Here is a 23,435-nt window from a genome sequence, read left to right as displayed (position 1 = left end):
AGTTCCGATAATAATAATAATTTCTAAGTAAATTATTATTATTATTGAAACTTGCTTTTTTTGTAACCTTTTTGTATTTTCTTTTCTGTGCAATAACAAACAAACTTGCTGGGCCTAACTAAAATAAGTTCCAACCGGTTTCTGAACTGCGGTGCACACTGCGGTTGAAGAATTTGAATCCCTGCCAATCCCTGGCCCTGTACGACGAAGTGCAAAATTCGAATTTCGTAGTAGCCCCCCTGTTCAAACTCATTTATATGCTTTGAAACAATACAAAATACTGAATCAAACCCTGTAAGGGCACTGCAGTAATGACTTGTTGACTCGTGTGTTTCTAGTTATACCGCCTGTATGAAAATAATATCCTTCGTCTTTTTCACACAACCACAGAATAAGTAACTACTACGAAATTCGAAAACCGAAGTTCATATCGTACCGAACCTCTCACTCTCGTATTAACCCTTTACCAGACCAAGGGATATATTCCACCCACATCTTATATCGGTAACCGTATTCAGGTTTTAACTCCAAACCACCTACAAAATATTTTGTCAATCCCTGAAAATATCATTTTATGATCTTCATTCACAACACGCTTCTAAATTGCGTAATATATCTTTGGCAGCCGTTTAAATTCACTTGAACGCTAATTTCAGTAAACTACGGATAAATTCGAACACTTTCCATCGAACAATTTTTTGATATTTTGTAGATTTTGAGTGTTGAAAGCTAATGTAATCGTAAACATTGCTAAATATTCATGCATTATTGTGTATGACCAGAATTAGGATGTGGGTTGACATTATCCCATGGCCTTATTAGAGTTTAACTGTGTGGGAGCTATTTTTCCCATGGCCCGGTAAATTGTCTTGTCATGTCATAAAAACTCACGTAAGTAATAAAACAGTTTTTGTGTTCAACCTAGAACGAATTCATGTACCAAAGAGACCCAAAATCTAATCGGGCCATGGGAAGAATAGTTCCCACACAGGAAAATTCTAGCCAGGCAATGTGATAGAGTCATCCCACATCCTAATTCTAGTCCTATCACAAGGACGCAGGAGTATTTAGCAAAATATATGATTATATTACCTTAAAATCATGAAAATAACAAAAAATGGTTCGATATATCTGCTTGTGTTTTTCTTAAATTCAGTAAAGTGTTCGAATTTGTAAACAAACCACTAACATCACTGGTCAAGTGGATTTAAACGGCTGCTAAAGATATATTATTGGATTTTAAAGCGTGTCATGAATGAAGATCATAAAATAATGTTTTCAGTGATTGATATAATGTTTCGTAGGAGATTTGGAGTTAAACCTTGACTATTATAACCTATATAAGATGTGGGTGGAATATATCCCTTGGCCTGATCAAGAATATAATAAGACAAAATCTAGTATGACAGTTCATTACTTAGACAGGCGATGGGATAACCGTAACCCATATATTTATTTCTGGTTTAAAGGAAGATCTCCGACTTTCATAAATACATTTTTTACAAGGCGTTCAATACGGTTGCAACAGCATATAAAGTACGTATTAGGACACGCTGGTTCTTCGGGACCTGGTAAAGGGTTAAATGACATAAGCGTCAGCGAGACGGCAAGATACAAAGTTTGGTTTTCGTAGTAGCCCCGCTGGCTGCGAGGGACGGTACGATACGAACATCGAATGAGGGCTATCGTTTTTTGTCTCACTAGATGGCGCACTGTTGCGTGAGGTTTTTAAGTATGGTTTTGAAAGTCTGATATTACGGGCGTGAAAACAAAGTTTAGATTAAAATCATATTTAATAAACCTTAAAACCGTACCATATAAATATCGAGCATGCCACAGTGTTGCATAGTCCCTGTTTTGTTTTGAAAAAAGGGAGGACAAAGGTTTCCGAAAGACAAAACTGTCTCAAAACACAGACATTCATTGCCCCGGAACGTATATTTGCCATAATTAATTTCAGATATTGCAAAATATTCATAAAATTATTCTAATTATAAATAAACCCGCGTAGCTCACCCAAAAACTATGAGATTTGACATTTCGGAGACCTCACGCTACACTAGCGCCTCTAGCGGCGAATTCATTCGCGATAGCCCTCATTTCGTCGTAGCGTACTACCTACTACGTAACTAACTACCTAATGAGGGCTATCGCGTATGAATTCGCCACTAGAGGCGCTAGTGTAGCGTGAGGTCTGCGAAATGTCAAATCTCATAGTTTTTCGGTGAGCTACGCGGGTTTATTTATAATTAGAATAATTTTGTGAATATTTTGCAATATCTGAAATTAATTATGGCAAATATGCCTTCCGGGGCAATGAATGTCTGTGTTTTGAGACAGTTTTGGCTTTCGGAAACCTTTGTCCTCCCTTTTTTCCGAACAAAACGGGGACTATGCAACACTGTGGCATGCTCGATATTTTTATGGTACGGTTTTAAGGTGTATTAAATATGATTGTTTTCACGCCCGTAATAACAGACTTTGAAAGCCATACTTAAAAACCTCACGCAACAGTGCGCCATCTAGTGAGACAAAAAACGATAGCCCTCATTTTAGTAATAGGATGTTTATTGTTTGTGTATGATGCGAGCTTGAATTATTGAACACTGTCCCTGTTATCTTTTCGTTTTACAGTAAAAGTACAACTAAACATGAAGTAAACAAACCATGACATTACGAAAATAAAACACACTTTTTGAATAAAATTTACTTAAGTACCTCATTTAATTTTAATGACCAAAAATGAATTCACAACCTTTTGTCCACCCAAATCACGGTATCACAGTAACTTTTGTATTATAAATTAATACGTTATATGTTTGATTTTGGTCACAATGTCGCGATGAAATTTCAAAACGTCAGAGCATTAGAGCCAAAAAAGTTGCGGACGCTTGGTGGCGCTGATGTCGTGCACAGAGCCAATACAAATTGCTTTGTTAATGACAGATTCATATGAGTATGACAGATGACAGAGCCTAGATTATTTCTTCTTTTGGCCACTATGAGCGCTGCGATGGATTTCATTACATCCTAGTACTTCGCACCCTCCCAATAATCGAACCGTTAGAGACAATGCGAGTAGGGATGCACGATACTTTAAATGGCTTCGATACGATCCTGTAAATATCGTATCGAATATAGAATCAATCAAATCAAGCGCTTCTCTTTAAAATTAAGTAACGTATTTTTTTGTAATATATACGTACTGTACTGTATTAATTATGTTTAATTAGGTCCATCATATTTGTAATTTCGGGGAAAATAGAAGATATCTAGAAACATCAATTTTCGAATCGTACCTCTTTAGGAATAATAATCTTGACAAACAGTCTTCGATTTCTTCGATTAATTTTGTAGAGCCTAGTGGCTAAAATCATATACTGCTAGTAAAGAAAGTAAAACTATTAAAATAGATATTAAACAAAATGCTGTGACAGTGCTGAATACACTACGAATCAAATGAATTAGCGAGGTGAAGGTGTCAGCTATCCAATTCTAAACTAAAAGAAACTTACCCACCTATAATACTTTCATTCCTTTGATTCCTTAGTCGAATATGAGATGTGTATAAACATTTGAAAAGGTACCCGCCCATAAATATTTTATTCAATACCTAAGCAATGGTTAAGCTAATATCATAGAGATCGCGTGACCATAAGTACCTATGTGATAAGAAATTAGGTGTCATCGACTTCCGATCCGTTTAATTCGATAAGTACTGGCAGTTTTGTATCGATCCAAGCAAAAATTGAATTCTTATGTATCGTTATAAAATATCGATGTATCGTATGATGTTGTATCGATACTTGAAAATATCGGATCGGATCGTGAAACCCTAAATGCGACTATTTATTTTGTCTATGAAGACAACCGGCCGTGGATGACACTATTTACCAGTCGTACAATACCGACTAGGAAATACCGACCTGATATTTCGCGTACACGCCCGTAGAAGCTCTTGTCAGTTTGTCACCATTTATTTTGTGTGGCGCAAGTATGGCGTGAACACGAAATATCGGGTTGGTTTTTCCATGTCGGTATTATCCGTGCCGGTAATTAGTGTCACTCTTTTAAACGTGCGTGTAAGAGGAAGGGGAAGGGGAAGTATTATTAGTTTTGGGTGGGTGACAGTGACACTTTCATATTTATTTTTTGTACTTATATACTTTTAATGTACTTTCTTGTATTATACTCAAATTGTACTAGTTGTACTTCGTCGCATCAAGTAGAAACACAAACTTTCCTCTACAGGTACTAATACTTTTTGCACAAACTATACAGAGAACTAAAAGTCAAAAGTTGTGGAAGCTACACTTTTGTTCTGTTCACCCAATTCATCGATTCAATTATAAATCAGGCCGTTCCACTGTATGCAGTCGCTTGCTTTTTAACTCAGTTCATAAAGAAAACAGTCTCTGGCGCTAACGGTTTTGAAAAAACATAAAACAGTGATAAAACATGACTACTCCTACACCTGATGCCCCTGAAAATTTTGAGCAGGTTAGTGGTATTATTTAGCTATTTTCTATTTAATGATTAATAAAATAAATAAACAACTATCACACGACATTTGACACCAATTGATCTAGCTAGTCTCATGGTAAGCAGAGCTATGGTGAAAATATTGTTTATGTAGTGAGCAGCTCATCCACTTCTGCTTTTAGTTCTGCTAAGAAGCTAAACAAATTTTGTGTCTCGTAAGTATTACTTAAGCTAAGTGTTTTTAATAATAATAACTATTTACAGTTTGATGATGAAGAATCAGAACAACAACTCGGGGCAACAGCTTCAGGACGCAAGAGACTGTTCAGTAAAGAACTTCGCTGCATGATGTATGGGTTTGGGGATGATCAAAATCCTTACACAGAAAGTGTGGACTTTTTAGAGGATTTGGTTATAGAATTTTTGACGGAAACAACTCACAGGTAGGTACACATTTAAACTTATCTTATTTTTTGTGAATGTTAGATTTATAGTCAATTAATCACAGTATTAATCTTCATATATGCATTGATGAGGAGTATTTTACAAGCTTTAATTTAGTTTCACCTGTCCTGTTGTCTGTCTGTAGTCCAATCTTGCAAGTTAAGTTTTACCAACTTCCAGTAATCAGATTGACTTGAAATTTGGAATACTTATGTAAATTGTGTGACAATACAATATTCTGGTAGTGACATCCTGGTAGTCCGGCCAGGATCGTCTACACAGGATGGAACTCTTCAACGGTTAATGGCATCCACTTGAATTTGGTATGCCAATGCAGTTAGGGTGACAATGTAAGTAAAGTCGACAAAAAGTACAGTCAGCAAATAAAGCTTGTATTAAATATGATTTTTTTTACCAAAAACTCAAGTTAAATTTAATCCACTAGCCAGTTTCGGATTGAGCTGAAATTTTGCATGCATGTGAAAATCAAATGACAATGCAATATTATTATGACATGGAGAGTTTCTGATGATGAAGCTGGATGGTGGCCATAAAAACTATGTAATGAAACAATACAAATCCATCGAGTTTGGATTTGTTTGATTTGTCTTAACAAGTACTTTAGTGCTAAATGCTAACCAGGGTCTGATGGTGGAGCTGGAAGGGGCCATAGGAATTAAGTAATAGAGCGACACAACCCCATCGAGTTTGGGCTTGTGGGATTCGCCAGGATGATTACTTTGGTGCTAGATGGTAGCTAGTGTCTGATGAAGTGATGATAGAGCTGGAAAACGCCGCTACGCGTACGATTATGCTGTTGTTAATTTTGCATCAAAAATACTAAAAAGTAAAAATAAAATAATATTAAAAGAAAAAAATATTTTTAAAAACACTTTTATTAATTGTAAATATAAAGAACTAAAAAGTTAAAAATAAATAATTAAATCAGATAAGAAATATATCTACCTATAGGTACATTGTATTACATCTTTTTTTTTTTTTACTGGATGGCAAACGAGCAAGTGGGTCTCCTGATGGTAAGAGATCACCACCGCCCATAAACATCTGCAACACCAGGGGTATTGCAGATGCGTTGCCAACCAATAGGCCTCAGATGGGATACCTCAAGTGCCAGTAATTTCACCGGCTGTTTTACTCTCCACGCCGAAACACAACAGTGCAAGCACTGCTGCTTAGCGGCAGGGTTAGCGAGGAAGATGGTGGTAGCAATCCGGGTGGACCTTGCACAAGGTCCTACCACCTGCAAAGTTTTTATCACAGTCCCATCCATTCTAATATTATAAATGCGAAAGTGTATGTGTTTGTATGTTTGTCCGTCTTTCATGTCCTTTATCATTACCTTCTTTATTTCTCTGGCCGTCATGATGTACCATGCTTTTGTTTATAATAATTGAAGGGATGGTTACAAAAACAACATAACTAACATTTTTGGCAGATTTGAGTTATTGGTATCATAGTGGTGCTTTATGAAGGAGCTACAAGTAGTGCAAATGATATTGTCCCAAAATGACCCCATTTCTCCAAAATTGTTTCCTTAAAATATAACTATTTCACAAAAACTACATGACTACATTATTTTTATAGGTAGTGATGGCAATATAGCAGCGGATGTGAGGATTAATAAAGTCCACATAATGAAGTAAAATAAGCCTGTAATTCTTACATTAGGAAGACGGTTCCTAGGCAACTTTGCTTTATTTTCGCATGAAAACAACATAACTAACTTTACAAAAACTGCATAAGTGACAAACCTATTTTACTATTTTTTTCAACAAATACTGGTCTTTGAAATGTGTATTGGTATATTTCTGAACTATTGACCACTTACTAAAATCACCTTTAAAATAATTAAGTATGTAAAAAGACTAATTTTTATTTTTTTTGTAAACATGCCTTCAATGAGGGCTATCGTTTTTTGTCTCACTAGATGGCGCACTGTTGCGTGAGGTTTTTAATAAAAACAAAGTTTAGATTAAAATCATATTTAATAAATACACCTTAAAACCGTACCATAAAAATATCGAGCATGCCACAGTGTTGCGTAGTCCCCGTTTTTTTCGGAAAAAAGGGAGGACAAAGGTTTCCGAAAGACAAAACTGTCTCAAAACACAGACATTCATTGCCCTGGAACGCATATTTGCCATAATTCATTTCAGATATTGCAAAATATTCACAAAATTATTCTAATTATAAATAAACCCTCATAGCTCACCCAAAAACTATGGAATTTGACATTTCGGAGCGCTACACTATTTTCCCAAATACAATGTTTTTTATGAAATGAAAAAAATCATCTCTTTCTGCGACAAAAGAGGAAAACTGTTTTTGTTATTTGGTAAAAAATATTTTACAGTAAATAAGTTTGAATGTTTTTTGCGAAAAAATAACTAAAATTTGACCCGACCATGAGACCTCTCCACCTATATCATGGCTATAAAGGTGGATTCGCCCTTGATTTTAAATAAATTTTGATAATTTCTGGATGCTTTAAATTAAAATGGTGTATTATTTATTTCAAATGGATATGCTGTAGATCTAGGAGCATGTCTATGCTATCTATGGCGTGCAACACTGGTGCTGCTTCGGCTCGTAATAAGATAGTCAGACAATTAGCTTGTAGCTGCGTACCCAACCTAGAAGTTTGCCTAAAAATGTAAGGTAAAAATGATTATATACTTTATTTACAGAGCTATGGAAGTTGGTAGAACAGGCAGGGTTCAAGTGGAAGACATAATATTCCTGGTGCGAAAAGATCAGCGCAAATATGCTCGTGTTAAAGACCTGCTCACAATGAACGAAGAACTCAAGAAAGCCAGGAAAGCTTTTGATGAAGTCAAATATGTTGGTACGTAACATACGTCAAGTATGTACATATGTTGAAGAAGTGCACATTTGACTTCATTACTTTTGTTTTGCCTTTTTTTAACTATAATTTGATTGACACTTTTTTCTTTGTGTTGTGTACAATTTTGATTTGTTTTTTAAAGTTATTTTCTAAAATTGTAGAAGATCAGCAATAACAATGATGGCCGAACAACAGACAGCTTGCTTCTAAGGCTGATGCAAGTAATAAATTATTATTGATGCAATGCTTTTGTGTTTGCATGTGTGCTAATATTATGTTGCATTGTTTGAGTTTTGTGTTTTACTATTAGATGCTACTAAAGAAGCAACAGTATAAAAAAACCATAGTACTTACCTTGGTTTTACATTCCAGGCTTAGGGTTAGTTTGAAGTTGAACCTAGGATGTCATAAATATGAAACTTGTTTTGGATTATGTTATAGTTTCAGCTACGCATTTTACAATTTTAGGACAGTAAATAATGTAGCTGGCCAAAATTCTGCCCTAAGATGTCCCATTTAGAACGCAACTTGAAACTAAAATCTATTAAGCCAGAATCAAAATAATCACGTTTTTGGTTCTTGGCAACTGTGGACAAATGTAAGAAGAAACATAACTTTTCTTTAAAATTCTCAAGATCTCTGAGTAAATTTTGAGCATAACATCAAAAACTGCATTTTTCTCGTCAAATTGTCTAAGCCTTAAGGTTTAAGGAGATACATAACATCCTTGGTTTAACCTGCATTGCTCTTTTTGCTAGGTACATACGCTATCTAAGCCATTAATTGCCCCAGAAAAATAGTTTGTTTTGTGCAAAATATATGTATACAAAGCTTTTTGCTTTTTATGTCGAAATACGTATTTATTTTTTAATGGTTTATTACAATAACTCATCCTTGAGTTAAGATTTGGATTGTCGTTGTGTTAATTGTAATCAGTTCCAAAATTAATTGATTTTTTTTTAGTATAAGAAACATATATTTTTTTTCATCACTACATTGATAACTATGTTAGTTAAATAAATTTTACAATTGCACTTTTCAGTTTTTTTTCACAAATTTAAGATGTTACTGTTATAACTGACAATGTATTCATCAAATTCATAATATTAAGAACATGGAACATTTTCTCAAAATAATATTGGACTATTGCACTGTAGCGTTGACTTTTTATGGCCACATAGGAAAGAAGCACCTTGGGTATTAACATTACATTATGGGCTAACAATCAGTCAAATACCAGTTTAGTCAGATGATACTTGGTAAACAACTGTTTTTGTTAACTATTTCCCAACTTGACTGCTTATCAGCCCACTTAAAGTCGAATAAGTTAATGTGCCTAACCACCTTCCGTAGTAAATCCACACAAAAATGGGGGATATGTATCACTTAAGTAAACTTAAAATAATCAAGTATTATAATTTTCAGAGTGAAGTCGACCTCCCGCAGAAGTGATTTTTGAGTAAGTAGTAAAATATAATACCTATAAGGAAAAATTTGTGACCGAGCGAAAGTCCAGTTTTGATTTCAGACAATTCATGACCGAAACTTCGGCTTCACCGAAACTCTTTATTTCTATATTGTCGCGCGTCAGTCAGGTGACAAAATGTAATAGCCAGTTTAGTGAGGCATATTATCCTTCATCACATGCCTTTCGACGCACGTTGCCAGATACGCAAATTTCCAGCATCAAAAGTTTGGCAAAATGCGTGTAGTCAAATTACGCGTTTTACCAGATTCGAGAATCGCCAGCAGAAAATTTCTGGTAATTTGAGTATAAACGTGACTTGGACATAGACGAAAATATATTCGCATTTTAGAACCAGTAGGGCCGCCGTGTTTTATTTTATAATTTACAAGCGAAAGTTCACATTCTATCATGTCGGAATAGGTAGCTAATAAATAATAACAAAGTATAATACGTAAATTTATTATGGAATAAGCACTTTTTAAACAAAATAATCAACCAACGAAAAAAAAGCGGCCAAGTGAGAGTCGGACTCGCCCATGAAGGGTTCCGTTTCCATAGCAGCAAGTAACATAATATAAAAGTTTCCTTTACTTTACGATTTATGACGTATTAAAAAAACTACTTACTAGATCTCGTTCAAACCAATTTTCGGTGGAAGTTTGCATGGTAATGTACATCATATATTTTTTTTAGTTTATTGTATGATGTTACAGGAGGGGGGGGGGGGACACACATTTTACCACTTTGGAAGTGTCTCTCGCGCAAACTAACTACACTTCAGTTTAGAAAAAAATGATATTAGAAACCTCAATATCATTTTTGAAAGACCTATATAGATAACCCACACGTATGAGTTTGATGAAAAAAAACATTTTTTTTGAGGAAGTTGGGGAACCCCCAAAATGTATTGTTTTTTTTTTCTATTTTTGTGTGAAAATCTTAATGCGGTTCAAAGAATACATCTACTTACCAAGTTTCAACAGTATAGTTCTTATAGTTTCGGAAAAAAGTGGCTGTGACATACGGACGGACGGACAGACAGACATGACGAATCCATAAGGGTTCCGTTTTTTGCCATTTGGCTTAAATGGCGCACTTTGAAATCATAACTATGGCAGGCACGACACGCCTAAATTAATAATTTTGCAAAACTCATTTTTTTTAATAACTTAAGCGGAGTTATTGTATTTCTCTGAAGTTTTTTTAGTATTTTTTGGTACAATTTGTCTAAACCAATATCAATTTTTCTTCGGTGGTATTTTATGTCTGGTATTTTGCGTTACAGTTTTATGGCAATTGACGTATGTGGCAATTTGCGTGTTATACTTTGGCTAATTGCGTGTCTGGCAATTTGCGTTACAGGCTCCTGGCAAATTGCGTATTAATAGTTTGGTAAAATGCATATCTGGAAATTTGCGTTTCTGGCAATGTGCGTCGAAACAAAATTAACATAAATTGTTTTTTTTTTCTGTTCCAGTTTACAGAACATGATGATGCTTTTAAGTACCTAAGCAGAAAATTAAAACAGAAAGTTTACCTGTATAAGAAGATTGAAGTGATAAATTTGAATAGTTATTAAATGTAACGAGAGATAAGCAAATTGAATAAATAAAGTTTATATGTGATCCCATTCTATGTTTGTTTTTATTTAGTACAATGAAAACAATCATTAATTATTGCTCAAGATCGTTTATTTGTGCGTTCTAAAATACAAATAAATAAGCAAATTTTGCAATAGGGAATTATTCAAATATACAATACAAACAAACAAAACACAAGTGATTTTTTCCTCATATAAATGAAGCTGACAAAAGTACGATTAAAATGCATAAATAATACTTAGTTAAAATATTCTAATGTGTACATACATACTTGGCTAATATAACAAATTAATGAGAAATTAATCAACACAATTGTAACATCTAAGTACCTAAACCTAACTATCTCCTTTGTATTTTCTAACCAAGAGCTTAAGATTAACAGAAGTTGTCAATAATCAAATTTGGCTTGTAGATAATATGTCAATAATACATTTCCAAGCTGAAAACTTCTTACACAATAAAATAAGTTAAATACTTAATATAATTTAAAACAAAAACGGCGATATAACTATGTGAACGTACAACATCAGTGATTTCTTAGTGTAGATATAAATAAATAATTTTAGAAGATTTCACAATTCAGGCGACTAGACCTGGGTCTGAAACAGCCATGTATCATTAAACTTTGGTTATTTAATCTATGTCACAACATTTTTATAGTTCATGATATATTAATTTATAAATTAATAGGCCATGAATGGCGGCAGTTACCGGTTTCCTAATGTAAACTAAGCTCTGACAGATTAATATCGTTAAATACCGAACACCAAGCCACATTTGCGCCTATAGATAGGTCGAATCTGAGACTGAATACTATAGGCCCTGGGGCACACAAGAACTTAGGGCCCTTTTGGAAATTAAGGGAACGAGAGCAAAATCACCTATTATAACTTTTGTCGGATTAAAACAGAAAAAAAAGTTAACTATTTCATCCACCATCCCCATCCACCAGTGCCGGGGGCTCTGGGCAAGGGCCCCGTGACCCGTGTGACCTTATGGAAAACGATATTGAATTTGCCCAATGGCGCTGCCGCCGACACGTGTCGCGAGACATTATGTAATTCGAACATTGAATTAGGTATAAACAATATTCATTAGTTTCAACCAGCGCAAATCTGCCTGACCCCGGCATTACATTGAAACTTGAAACGAGATTTAGAGGTAAATACACCTAATATAATCAATAGTTATACCTTATATTATAATATTGTGCTTGTGACCTTAAATCTACCCGTTATTTAATAAATTATGAAACATTAAGGGGCTGTTTCACCATCCATTGATTAGTGTTAACTGGCGGTTAGGTGTGATGCCGTCTTTATTTGTTTTGTTCGAATAGACGGAGACGGCATCACATTTAACCGTCGGTTAACGCTAATCAATGGATAGTGAAACAGCCCCTAAGTCTATAAAAATGGAACAATTCAATTTTTTTAAACATCACAATGCATTAGGGCATTAGGTCTCACCTTTTTAAATGTATAAATTACCTTTGGTAACAGTTCTAGAATTCAAAGTATTATTTTATTCATACATTTGTATTAGAAAAAGCCCAAAACCGAAGATAACTTCGTCATCAGGAAAAAATAAGATTAGCTGATCGTATAAAATGTCAAACATATCTTTCAATATTTTATTAGGCTTTTTTTGGGTGAAATAGTAATAATTCATGACAACTTCAAATTTATCAGAGCAAAGCGGCGTCGCATAGTAATTCTTTTTCTTACTACTAGTTTAGTAAGAAATGGAGTTATTCGAACAATAATTATGTTCAGGTAACAGCGGGATCAATGCTATCTATAAATAAAGTACCTATCTATTTTAATTTCGAAAATCACAAATTTGGTAATAGTAATATGCAAATGATTCACATTTTGGCTTAAATGGGGAACTCCCAAATTGAGCGTTATGAATTCGAGACCTTTTATGGCAAATTGGCAACACCTAAATTAATTTACGCATTCGATAATATAGAAAAACAAAGTATGTAGTTTTGAAACATTCTAATCTACGGGATCTCACTAAAAAGTGTCTACATACAATTATTTCTACTATGAACTGTAAAGTTCGTAAAGATCTTAGATCAGATAAAATTTGTATAATTTTCGTAACAGCCAAATTTAAGGCAAGCAATCCTGTAAATTAATTTACTAGTTTTGACTAAAGATACTAGGTGACAAAGTCAAACGTTTAAAGATTGGAATCTTATTTTTTCTGGGTTTACTTTATAAAGAAGTTTCTGCGTATTCGTGTTTCTTATCTAACGGTTGTTTTGTGTGATTTATTTGATAATAGCTACTTTATCTTAAGCCGTCCTTGCTTGTAATATTTGATATTATGGCAGCTTTAAATTCAAAAACGTAACAGGTATATTCTTCTTTGTATAATTTGTTTTACAGGTTGTATTTTATATACCTACATACAAATACATTGGCAGTGGCTGCAGTCTACAAGTTTTGTCTCTTTTTTGATGTAACCAAATGATGAATTAAAATTACTGTATAAAATCAGTAAGTAATCTTATTTTCTAGATAGTGATCAGGGAAGGCGTGAGCTTGCGAGTATTTATTCTTTTGTGATTTGGACAAGAACTCTATTTTACACTGTACTTGGATTTCAATTCGTTCGCTTACATGTGTTTCGCTCATCTGATTAACAGGTCTAAGACTTGTATCTGTAAAATACTTGATCGAACTTACTTTTACGAAAAATGCGTAACCTAAATTTATTTTCCCGAAATTTTAAGACAAAAAGTGTTGGGTAACTACCTTTTAGAACATTTTATGAAGAACTCGTCAAGTTAACTTTGAAAGTAGCTTTAAAACTTGCGTGTACCTAACTATCACCACCGACAATCTAGTATGACGTAATTTTCGAAACAATCCACCAGGCTGATATGATAAGTTTTCGAGTAAGCGGTTTTTCGGTCAAAATAAACTCGGTCAAGCGATAAATCGGGCAAATAGCGTTGCTTTAGTCGGTGGGTGGGTCCATGGCGGCGACGATGGCTTTCATAACAGCAGCGGCGGCGAGGGCGGCGTGTGGCTGCCAATCCTTGCCGCGCGTTCCATCGCGGTAGTCCGATATACCTGTAAACAAGTTTTGCACTTGTTCAGTGACATATTTTTAACGACCAAGGAAGAAACCTTAATCTTAGACCTTAATAGTCGCTGGCGGCAGATGGATGCGAGGGGCTGAAGACAGAGTGTTGTGGCGCGACATGGAAGAAGCCTATGTTCAGCAGTGGACTGCTGTAGGCTGACGATGATGATGATGAAGGAAGAAAAAGATGGCATTGAGGAATTGTGAGAGGGAAAAAAACATACGTAAACGGTTCCTTACGTTCTCTTCGTTTTTTTCTGCATTAGAAGGAGATAAACAATCTTATATTGTAACTAGCTTTTTCCCGCGGTTTTCTCGTGAATCTAATAGATTAGGTAGTGAATTTAAATTCCTAGCTTTTTAAAATTGTTATGAGAATTCCTTAAAAATACAGGATATGGGGGAGGCCCATGTCCAGCAGTGGACGTCTTTCGGCTGACATGATGAAACAAAGTTCCCGCCAAAGTCACCCTGTTGGGACGCTGGATAACATCCATCTAAAGCAGGGTTTCTTTTAGTGGGCCCGTAGCACGTGTATCAGGGGTCCGTAGGTCAGTCTGTAAACATATCTACTTAATAGAAATATCCAATAAAAAAATATTAAACAGGTGGTCCATGAAATTGTTTAAATTGTGAAAGTGGTCCGTGACTGCGATAAGTTTAAGAAAGCCTAATCTAAAGTCCGGTCGCGGAGAACCTTTCACGATGTGTCTCTGTCGCTCGCGCGTAAATATTTGCCGTCGCGCTCACCCACATGAATTTGTACGAATGCGACGCCAAGCACGCGCGAGTAACAGATACGTGAAGGTCATTGCGCGAAATTCTTCGTGCCCCGCGACCGTACTTTAGAACGTTACATACCTCTGACGGAAACGAAGCAGTCCTTCCTATTGCCGACGACGCTGTCGAGCACAGCGTCGAGCTCGCAGTCGTAGGCGCGGGCTCGCGCGCGCGCGGCGAAAGCGGCCCGCGCCTCCCCCGCCGCCGACACCGCGCGCCCCCCGCCACCGGCGCGCAATGCACTCGCAGCCCGCCGCGGTCCCTGCAAACACATCATCACCATCATACAGCCGAAAGACATTCACTGCTGGACATAGGCCTCCCCAAGGCTCTCCACTCAGACCGGTGTTGGGCTTTCCGCATCCACGCAATCCTGCAATCTTAACCAGGTCGTCGCTCCATCTTGTTGGCCTACCGATAGCTCGGCTCCCAGTCCGCGGACGCCATTCGAGAACCTTCTGACTGCATCGGCCATCAGTCCTGCGAGCGATGTGCCCCGCCTACCGCCCAATTTCGCAATTCTTCGGGCTATGTCGGTAACCTTAGTTCTACTGCGCAGCTGCGACATCTCAACATAATCTCGGTCTATATACGTTCCATTGCAGGTTGCAGGGCATAGGCCTCCTCTCAGGATGAGAGGGCTTGGGCCGTAGTTCCCACGCGGGCCCAGTGCGGATTGGAAACTTCACGCACACCATTGAATACCGGTTGGTGTGTGCAGGTTCTCACGATATTTTCCTTCACCGTTGAGCTCGTGGTAAATTTCGAATGTAATTTCGCACAAATTTCGAAAACTGAGGTGCGCGCCTAGGCTCGAACCCATGACCCTCTTCTTGAGAGGCGCTAGGCCACCACGGCTTTTTTTTTTTCAACCACATCGTCCCACTATAATATTATACTAGATGAAAACCTGGCTTCGCTTGGGTAAAATGTAGACTCATAATGATATTAAGTAGTTGTAAAAAAATGTTTGTCACTCTAAGACTTCGTATTTATTGAAAAATCTGACGTATTTCCCAGCCTTAATATTACTACAAATACTTTCACAGCTAACCTATGTATCGGTATTTCACCAGTAGAATATTTCTCTTAAATCTTCTTTAACAAATAACTATGATTTTCTGTCTCATAACTAACTAACTAATGCTATTTTACTTACGCCTATTTAAGTTGATGACTAAGTGTCCGACAATAAATAGCAGAACAAGATTACTGTAGAGGCCGGGAAGTAGGGGGTTGCCGGCCAAGAAGATATAGATAGGGATGCGAAGCCCAGGAAATATCGTGGTCTCTATGCATGCCGGATGAAGTGCACTTGTACAAAATTTCATGTCTCTAAACTCAGTTGGTAAGATTTTTGGTTTTTACAAAGTATTCCGAGCCCGAGGGACAATAAAAAGCCTAGCCTTGGTGATATTTCAGAGATCCAGCTATTTACTTGCACATATTATAGCCGCTTCAGGGGAAAAAGGGTACCAAATACACATTCACAAACTATCATATATATTTATACCTTACTAATATTTGCCTGCGACTTCGTCTCCCAAGAATTCGTTTATCACTATTCCGCGGGAATTACGCAATTTTCCGGGATAAGAAGTTCCAAGGTCTCAAACTACCTCCAAATTAATTTTTATGTGAATCGGTTCAGCCGTTAAGCGTGAAGAGGTAACAAACAGACAATTACTTTCACATTTATAAGATGTTTAGAACGGCCCAATGTTAATCAAGCAAAAGGTGACAAAGATGATACGCATCAAAGTTCGGGAGTGTGGGGCCCGTAACGTCACGCCGAGCTGAAGTTTCGCATCGTGCCTATATATATATGGCCGTTACTACTTAAAGATATATTTATTTTTTACTATGAAATATCTTTTTAAATTTACATTATTTTGTACAATTAAGAGTTAACATACAAAAAGAATTAATCTAAAAAATCTTTACTAACTATTACTATCAGCAATATACAGTTAAAAAGAATAAAAAAAAAACTAACCTAAAATCCCCTCCCTGCATCGTGCCCGGTTCAAAAGTCCCCATTATCCCGGCAGCATTGCCCCTCTGTACAGCAATGGACACCTGTTGAACCAGTCACGATCCAGACCGGGGATCGCACCCCTATCCCTGAGACGACGACCCAAGTCCTAAACAAATCAAGGGCCTCCGAACCCCAGGGCCCCGCTGTCTAAACCAGATATAATTGAGTATGAATAGGAGTTTAATTTTATTACTAACTAGCTTTACCCGCGGCTTCGCACGCGTAAACTATTCGGTGTGGTAGCTGCAATTGAAATTTTCGGGATTTTACAAAAATTCCCCTGGAAATTTCCAATATTTATATCGTGGTCTTCATTGAGGTTGTGTTGTGAATAACTGTACAAAATTCAAGACTCTAAACCCAGTGCTGAATTTTCAAAATTTTTCCCTATCCAAATTCAAATACAAAATTCAAATTCAAATCATTTATTCAGTAAATAGGCCGCAATGGGCACTTTTACATCTCATTTTTTAAACTACCAGCGCTTCCGGAAAGACCATCATTGCCAAGAAGAATGCGCCGCAAGAAACTTGGCAGAAAGTCATTTTTTCAAAATAAAATAATTACAAATAAAATACTTAAAAACTACAGTATACAATTAAAGAAAAAAATACAAAATAATAATAATAATAATACGCGGATGTATGGGTCCCTTAGTTACAAAACTATCCCGTGGGAATATCGGATAAAAGTAGCGTACTTATGTGTTATTCCAGACATACGGCTACCTACATCCAAATTTCATGCCTCTAAGCCTAGCGGTTGTTATTTCGACATTTTATTCCTAGGTATCCGTGTAATATCGGGTCAAAAAGTCATCTATGTGTTTTTCTAGACATCCAGCTTCCTACATACAAATTTCATGACTCTAAGCTCAGCGGTTAATATTTCAAGATTTTATCCCTATCCCGATGGAATATCGGGGTAAAAAATAGATTATGTGTTATTCCAGAGGTCCAGCTACCTACATACCCAATTTCATGGCTCTAAGCCCAGTGGTTGTTATTTCGAGATTTTATCCCTAGGTATCCCGTGGGAATATCGAGTCAAAAAGTCCCTTACGTGTTATTCCAGATGTTTACTTACCTACATACCAAATTTCATGACTCTAAGCCCAGCGGTTATTATTTCAAGATTTTATCCCTATCCCGTGGGAATATCGGGATATAAAGTAGGCTATGTTTTATTCCATAATTTCCAGCTATCTACATACCAAATTTCAGGGCTCTAAGCCCAGCGGTTATTAGTTCAAGATTTTATCCCTATCCCGTGGGATAAAAAGTAGCCTATGTGTTATTTCAAACGTCCAGCTACCTACTTATCAAATTTCATGACTCTAAGCCCAGCGGTTGTTATTTCGAGATTTTATCCCTATCCCGTGGGAATATCGGGATAAAAAGTAGCCTATGTTTTATTCTAGATGTTCAGCTATCTACATACCAAATTTCATCCAAATCCGTCCAGCCGTTTCAGCGTGAAAGAGTAACAAACATACTCACTCACTCACTCACTCACACAAACTTTCGCATTTATAATATTAGTAGGATGTCCATGGCTCGCTAATGTCTTACCGTGCGATGAAAACTTCGATGCCTAAGGATTACTTACACTTGATCGCCTTGAGGAGCGGGGTGAGACACCTCAATGAAGGCGCCGTTCCCGACGTCTACGCAGAGGCGGTCGGTGGAGCCCGCGGGAGCATCCCAACGGCCCGGGACGCCACGCAAGCGCTGAAGACCTAGAAACAGGGACATGGACACATAAGAACTCTGCTACTAGAGTTTATGGGCGTTTTCAAAGAAAAGTGTACCATTTCTTTCAAAATGCATTTAATTTTTACAGGTAAATTGTATGAGTCAGATTTGTGACGGCCATACCGAGTGTAGGAAAAAAACCGGCTAAGAGCGTGTCGGACACGCCCAAAATAGGGTTCCGTAGCCATTATGAAAAAAATAAGTAATATTTTTCTAAGGAAGGGACCTATCCAACGATACCCCACACTATAGGGTTGGATGAGAAAAAAAAATCACCCCCACTTTACGTCTATGGGAGGTACCCTAAAATTTTTTTTTTTTAATTTTTATTGTACTAGTTTGTCGGCATGGTTTACATATATATTAGTGCAAAATTACAGCTTTCTAGCACTGACAGTCCCTGAGCAAAGCCGCGGACGGACAGACAGACAGACGGTAGACATGGCGAAACTATAAGGGTTCCGTTTTTGCCATTTTGGCTCCGGAACCCTAAAATACGTCACAAAACGGACGTTTTAATTTAGGATTTTATTTCAAACTATCGGAATCGATTTTTCTCTTGATTCTGTATAGTAAAAGCCATATTTTTTCTAAAATTTAAAAGAAAATGCTCTTTTTAAAAAGTTTTTTTTTTGTGAAAATGCTCTTACCCGCCGCTTCACTCACAAAAACCATTATTCCTATATGGTCCATTACGAGCGGAGGGGACTTCATATGGACTCAGTTTAACGTACAGTCACCAGCACCAATATCTGATAAAACAAAGCGTGCATAAATATCTGATACGGCTCTATTTCTAGGGCGGAAGGACGTGTCAGATATTTTTGAACACTCCGCTGTGGCAGATATTAATGTAGGTGACTGAACTACACCGATCGGTATTGTATAGAAGTAGGTAATTTCAGGATTGATGCCCCACTTTGAAAAAGCTTTATAACTCAATAGTTCATCATTTATATGCAAGGCGCCCGATGCGCATGATAACTATGATCCTTATATCTATTATTTTACTGTACTTGTTTTGACATGTCGTATATATTTCGTGTAAATCGCACTTTTTAGATGCCTAAAAATGTGGGGTGTAGTGGGGATAGACTCGGCGGCAAAAACGGGTTAGAGGATAGATGCCCTTTTAAATCAATAATGATAAAATCACAAAAAAACATATTAATCCATGTAGCCTAAGCTTCAGTGCTACCAAATTAATTAATAAAAGACAGAAATTATAAGCGAGTCAAAAGTTATTCGAACACAAATACTTACGAATATAATTTCCACGCTCTCTGAGGTCCCGCCGCGGAAGGTTTTGGCACTACAGTACCGAGGTTTGCGGGGAAGGCGCTTGCTATTATGTGGTGGAATTTTAGTCCCACAGTTCTGCTACTAGCCGAAAATAAAATCGAGGCATCTATCCCACTGGGGCATCTATCCTGGAATTGCCTACTTTCGCCGAACCTCTACGAAGTTGATCGATGTAAGTTAAACTGCGTCCGCTGCGCTCGCGGTGTATGGTTTAGGATTAAGCATAGCGGTTCGATTGAAATTTTGGGCTTCTACGAAATTACCACGATGATGATTATCGATACTTAATATTATGAAGAGGAGAGATTTTGATTTTTGTATTTTTGGATGTTTGTTACGAATTAACTAAAAACTACTAGACCGATTTTAAAAATTCTTTAGCTATTAGAATGCTAAATTATTCCAAAGTGCCTTAGGCTATATTTATTACCAAAAAAAATTAGGGTTCCGTACTAAAACTTCAATAATGTAACTAAAGTGTAAAAAAAGTTGCAATGAAACATCTTTCATCGCATGCGCTGTGGAAACTATATATTGATGATAAAACAAAAAGTATTCTACGATATTAAAGAATATATTCATATTTACAAAAAACTATAACTACTTTTTTACACATTAAAAGTTGACAGAAATGCCAACTAAAATCAGACCATGTTATCCATACCTTTGTATTAATCCTTATCCAAATAAATAATTTTATATTCAAGATGGTTTCACAATTCCTGTACATTACTTTTTGAATTATTCAAATCGGACATTCCATTCAAAAGATATTACGAAATTAAAAAATCAATCTAACCAAAAAAATGCATTTAGGTACTCTACGTTGCCGCACCCCGGCTCCTGGGAAAATGGAGCTAAAAAATGTGTGTGAGGTGCCCTTGATTAGAGGCCTTTTTAGAGTTCTATACCCAAAGGGTAATAAAAACGGACCCTATTCTAAGACTCCACGGTCCGTCTGTCTGTCTGTCAATAGGCTGTATCTCATGAACCGTGATAGCTAGACAGCATATTCATTCACTTTAAAAATAAATAATTAAATTAAAATGAAATAATTATTTATATACAGCAAACGTGGTTTTATTTTGCCGTTTTATGCTATATTCTAATGTTGTATAGGTGTGGAACCCTTCGTGCGGGAGTCCGACTCGCACTTGGCCGTTTATTTATTTATTTTGCCCGTGCCAAGCCGGGGCCGGTCGCTAGTTAGGTAATATAGTCAAAGTATTAAGTATCACACACAACATGGTTGACTAATAACCAGTTATGCTACAAAAATAACACTGGCAAACACTGGTAATATAGAATAGAATAGAGTAGAATTGATTAATTTGGCGTTAAAAAAGTTTGTACATGAAATTTTAATCTAAATATAACATACAACAGTAATATCGTATGGGTATTTTACGAGACATGCTTTAGGAAGTAAATAATAAATAATCATGTAATATTGTCAATACTGAAAGTTTCAAATGCTGGCAATGCATGAATGGATAACAAGGAAGCATAATAATAATGATTCAGACTGATTTACACACATATATTCCCCTTGCAAACAATATTATGTTTCCTGTTCCGTTTTGTCTAAATATAGTTTACCTTTATTCGGACTTTGAGGATTTTCGGACACATAAAATATCCTTTGGGAGCGTAGGTTCGGATCCTACCGGCTGCGCCATGTTAAAGATGTGGTGTTAAAATAAACTAAATGAGACTTCTGTCTTAACCATACTTTGTCAATTTCTTCATATTTTTAACCGAATTCAAAAAAGGAGAGGTTCTATGTTCCAATGTTTGTTTTTTTTATGTATGTTCGCCGATTACTCAGTCAATTGTGGACCGATTTTCAAATTCTTTTTTTATTCGAAAGGGTACTCTTCTGAGGTGGTCCCACTGTCACCAAGTCAAGATCTGATGATGCGATCCTAGGAAATCGAGGGCAAACCTCAAATTTTATAGGTACACCTATGGCGATTTTGGCATTTTTAACATTGAAATTTAACATTGGCGATTTTAGCATTGAAATAAGCATTTACATTCAGAAAGTATCATTTGGTAAACTGGACCTGATGAAGAAGACCGTAGATGACCAATGGAACTCGTCAAAGCTAAGTAGTGCGCGCTCATCTATAAACGATCATGAAAATTAATATACCTAGATAAGCGACTAAAGAAGGAGCTTTAAGTTAATGATTCTTTCGAACTGATCTGATGCTGAAGCGGAAGGTAGGCAACGGAACTCTGTTATAAAACAACGAACCTAAGCCGTGTTTGGGCTTAATGGAATCGTTGTGAGCTGTTCTGTCGCTACGAATCACTAAAAAAACGGAAAATGAAACCGACTACAAACCCTTGAAAATATTTTTCTAGGTACCTACTAGCTCGAAGTCGGTGAGATAGACGACTATTGTTCCATTCTTGCTGGCTCGTGCAAAGGCTACAAGAGACACTAAGACATCGAGCTAGTAGGTACCTAGAAAAATATTTTCAGGGGTTTTGTAGTCGGTTCCATTTCCGTATTTTTTTTATTTTTTGGAGTCGGTTTTACTTTTTTGTAAAAAAAAAATCTCATAAGAGATGTTGGGGCGAGCACCAGAATAGTTTCTTATATTTTTCTGCTAATACTATGGTATAATAATGTATAGCCGCAAGCGGGAGTTGTTAGAGTTATTACGTTATGTATTCATACCTTCATCAACGTAAGAGTCCCATGGCGCTTGTGATTGGGCGAGACGAATCGCGATGTCTTGCAGCAAGAAACTGGCAGGTTTGTATGGTTTTATTTCATAGTCCCATCCACCTTTCTCGTTCCGCTCTGCTTTCTCACAAAACACGTACACACTCCTGGAAAAGGAATTAAAATATGAATTTATTATATTTGCAATCAAAAAGAATATATATATACGGGGACCCTTTGCCCCGCAGTGGGAGCACTTACAGGCTAATATATATATATAATATATATTATATATATATATATAATTATATATATATAAATTATATTAAGTGGGAATGCGTCTGCGTGAAATTACTTTTCTTTTTCATGCTCATAAACTTCGTATTTATGCTGGATCTACGGCGACATAAATGACTTCTTATGCTCTAGTGCATAAAGTGAAATCTTCGGCTAAGACCAAGGCAATCAGATGTAAACAGCCACCAGCAAATAATTTTCTACACATCTTTTTAATAATTTTTATTTTATAAAAAAAAATATAACAAAAAATTTAACCGGCTACAAAAACCATGAAAATATTTTTCTACTATTCTGAAGTCGGTCCGTGCCTCACGAGCCAGCAGGAGTGGATCCTATAGTCATCTACCTCACCTACGCACTATATGTTGGGCTTCAATCACTCGCTGCTGGCTCGTGCTGAGGCTCGGACCGACTTCAGACTGGTAGAAAAATTATTTTCATGGTTTTTTTTTGTAGTCGGTTAAATTTTTTGTTAAAAAAATAAATTTTCCACGCTTTTTAGTGTTAATAATCTAAGATACAATAGTTTAATATCAACTGCTCGTCACCTTTTACGAAAGATTGCTTTTTTCCGATGCAGAGACGTTCATTATTGAGGAGTCCTGGTGCTTCACAACCCTT

At 36.5% G+C, this 23,435-nt stretch overlaps 3 protein-coding genes across 5 annotated transcripts in view; 1 reads left to right on the top strand and 2 right to left on the bottom strand.

The window, feature by feature from the left end:
- Nucleotides 1–23,435, bottom strand: part of LOC141427538 (RNA-binding motif protein, X-linked 2) — a 219,289-nt gene that overhangs the window by 17,224 nt on the left and 178,630 nt on the right. The window lies entirely within an intron of this gene.
- Nucleotides 4,154–10,893, top strand: LOC141427521 (transcription initiation factor TFIID subunit 13-like). Of its 3 annotated transcripts, none has more exons than XR_012451329.1 (6): nt 4,154–4,500; nt 4,747–4,925; nt 7,635–7,792; nt 7,954–8,009; nt 9,218–9,251; nt 10,738–10,893. XR_012451329.1 is itself a non-coding variant. In XM_074087043.1 (5 exons), the coding sequence occupies exons 1-4, from the start codon at nt 4,459–4,461 to the stop codon at nt 9,220–9,222; spliced, it is 384 nt and encodes a 127-aa protein (XP_073943144.1). In that variant the 5' UTR covers nt 4,154–4,458; the 3' UTR covers nt 9,223–9,251; nt 10,738–10,893. The 3 variants fall into 3 exon arrangements, 1 of the variants encoding a protein (XP_073943144.1); XR_012451328.1 differs by having other exon boundaries at nt 7,954–8,013; XM_074087043.1 differs by lacking the exon at nt 7,954–8,009.
- The window catches only part of LOC141427197 (uncharacterized), a 10,387-nt gene continuing 588 nt past the window's right edge, over nt 13,637–23,435 (bottom strand). The window contains exons 2-5 of the mRNA XM_074086426.1: nt 22,527–22,681; nt 18,390–18,519; nt 14,825–15,005; nt 13,637–13,950 (exon numbers count right to left, since the gene is read on the bottom strand). Coding sequence (XP_073942527.1) covers nt 13,873–13,950; nt 14,825–15,005; nt 18,390–18,519; nt 22,527–22,681 — 544 coding nt within the window. The 3' untranslated portion in view covers nt 13,637–13,872. The remainder of the gene's footprint in view (nt 13,951–14,824; nt 15,006–18,389; nt 18,520–22,526; nt 22,682–23,435) is intronic.

The sequence above is a fragment of the Choristoneura fumiferana genome, chromosome 4, assembly GCF_025370935.1.
Source record: "Choristoneura fumiferana chromosome 4, NRCan_CFum_1, whole genome shotgun sequence".
Classification (NCBI taxonomy): Eukaryota; Metazoa; Arthropoda; class Insecta; order Lepidoptera; family Tortricidae; genus Choristoneura; species Choristoneura fumiferana.
This window is presented reverse-complemented; position numbering and strand designations above follow the sequence as displayed.

Bases quoted from the DNA above. Each gene is read 5' to 3' on its own strand.
- LOC141427521 (XM_074087043.1), top strand. From the start codon at position 4,459: ATGACTACTCCTACACCTGATGCCCCTGAAAATTTTGAGCAG. The intron at 4,501-4,746 runs GTTAGTGGTATT...AACTATTTACAG, and splicing joins CCCCTGAAAATTTTGAGCAG to TTTGATGATGAAGAATCAGA. The intron at 4,926-7,634 runs GTAGGTACACAT...CTTTATTTACAG, and splicing joins TTGACGGAAACAACTCACAG to AGCTATGGAAGTTGGTAGAA.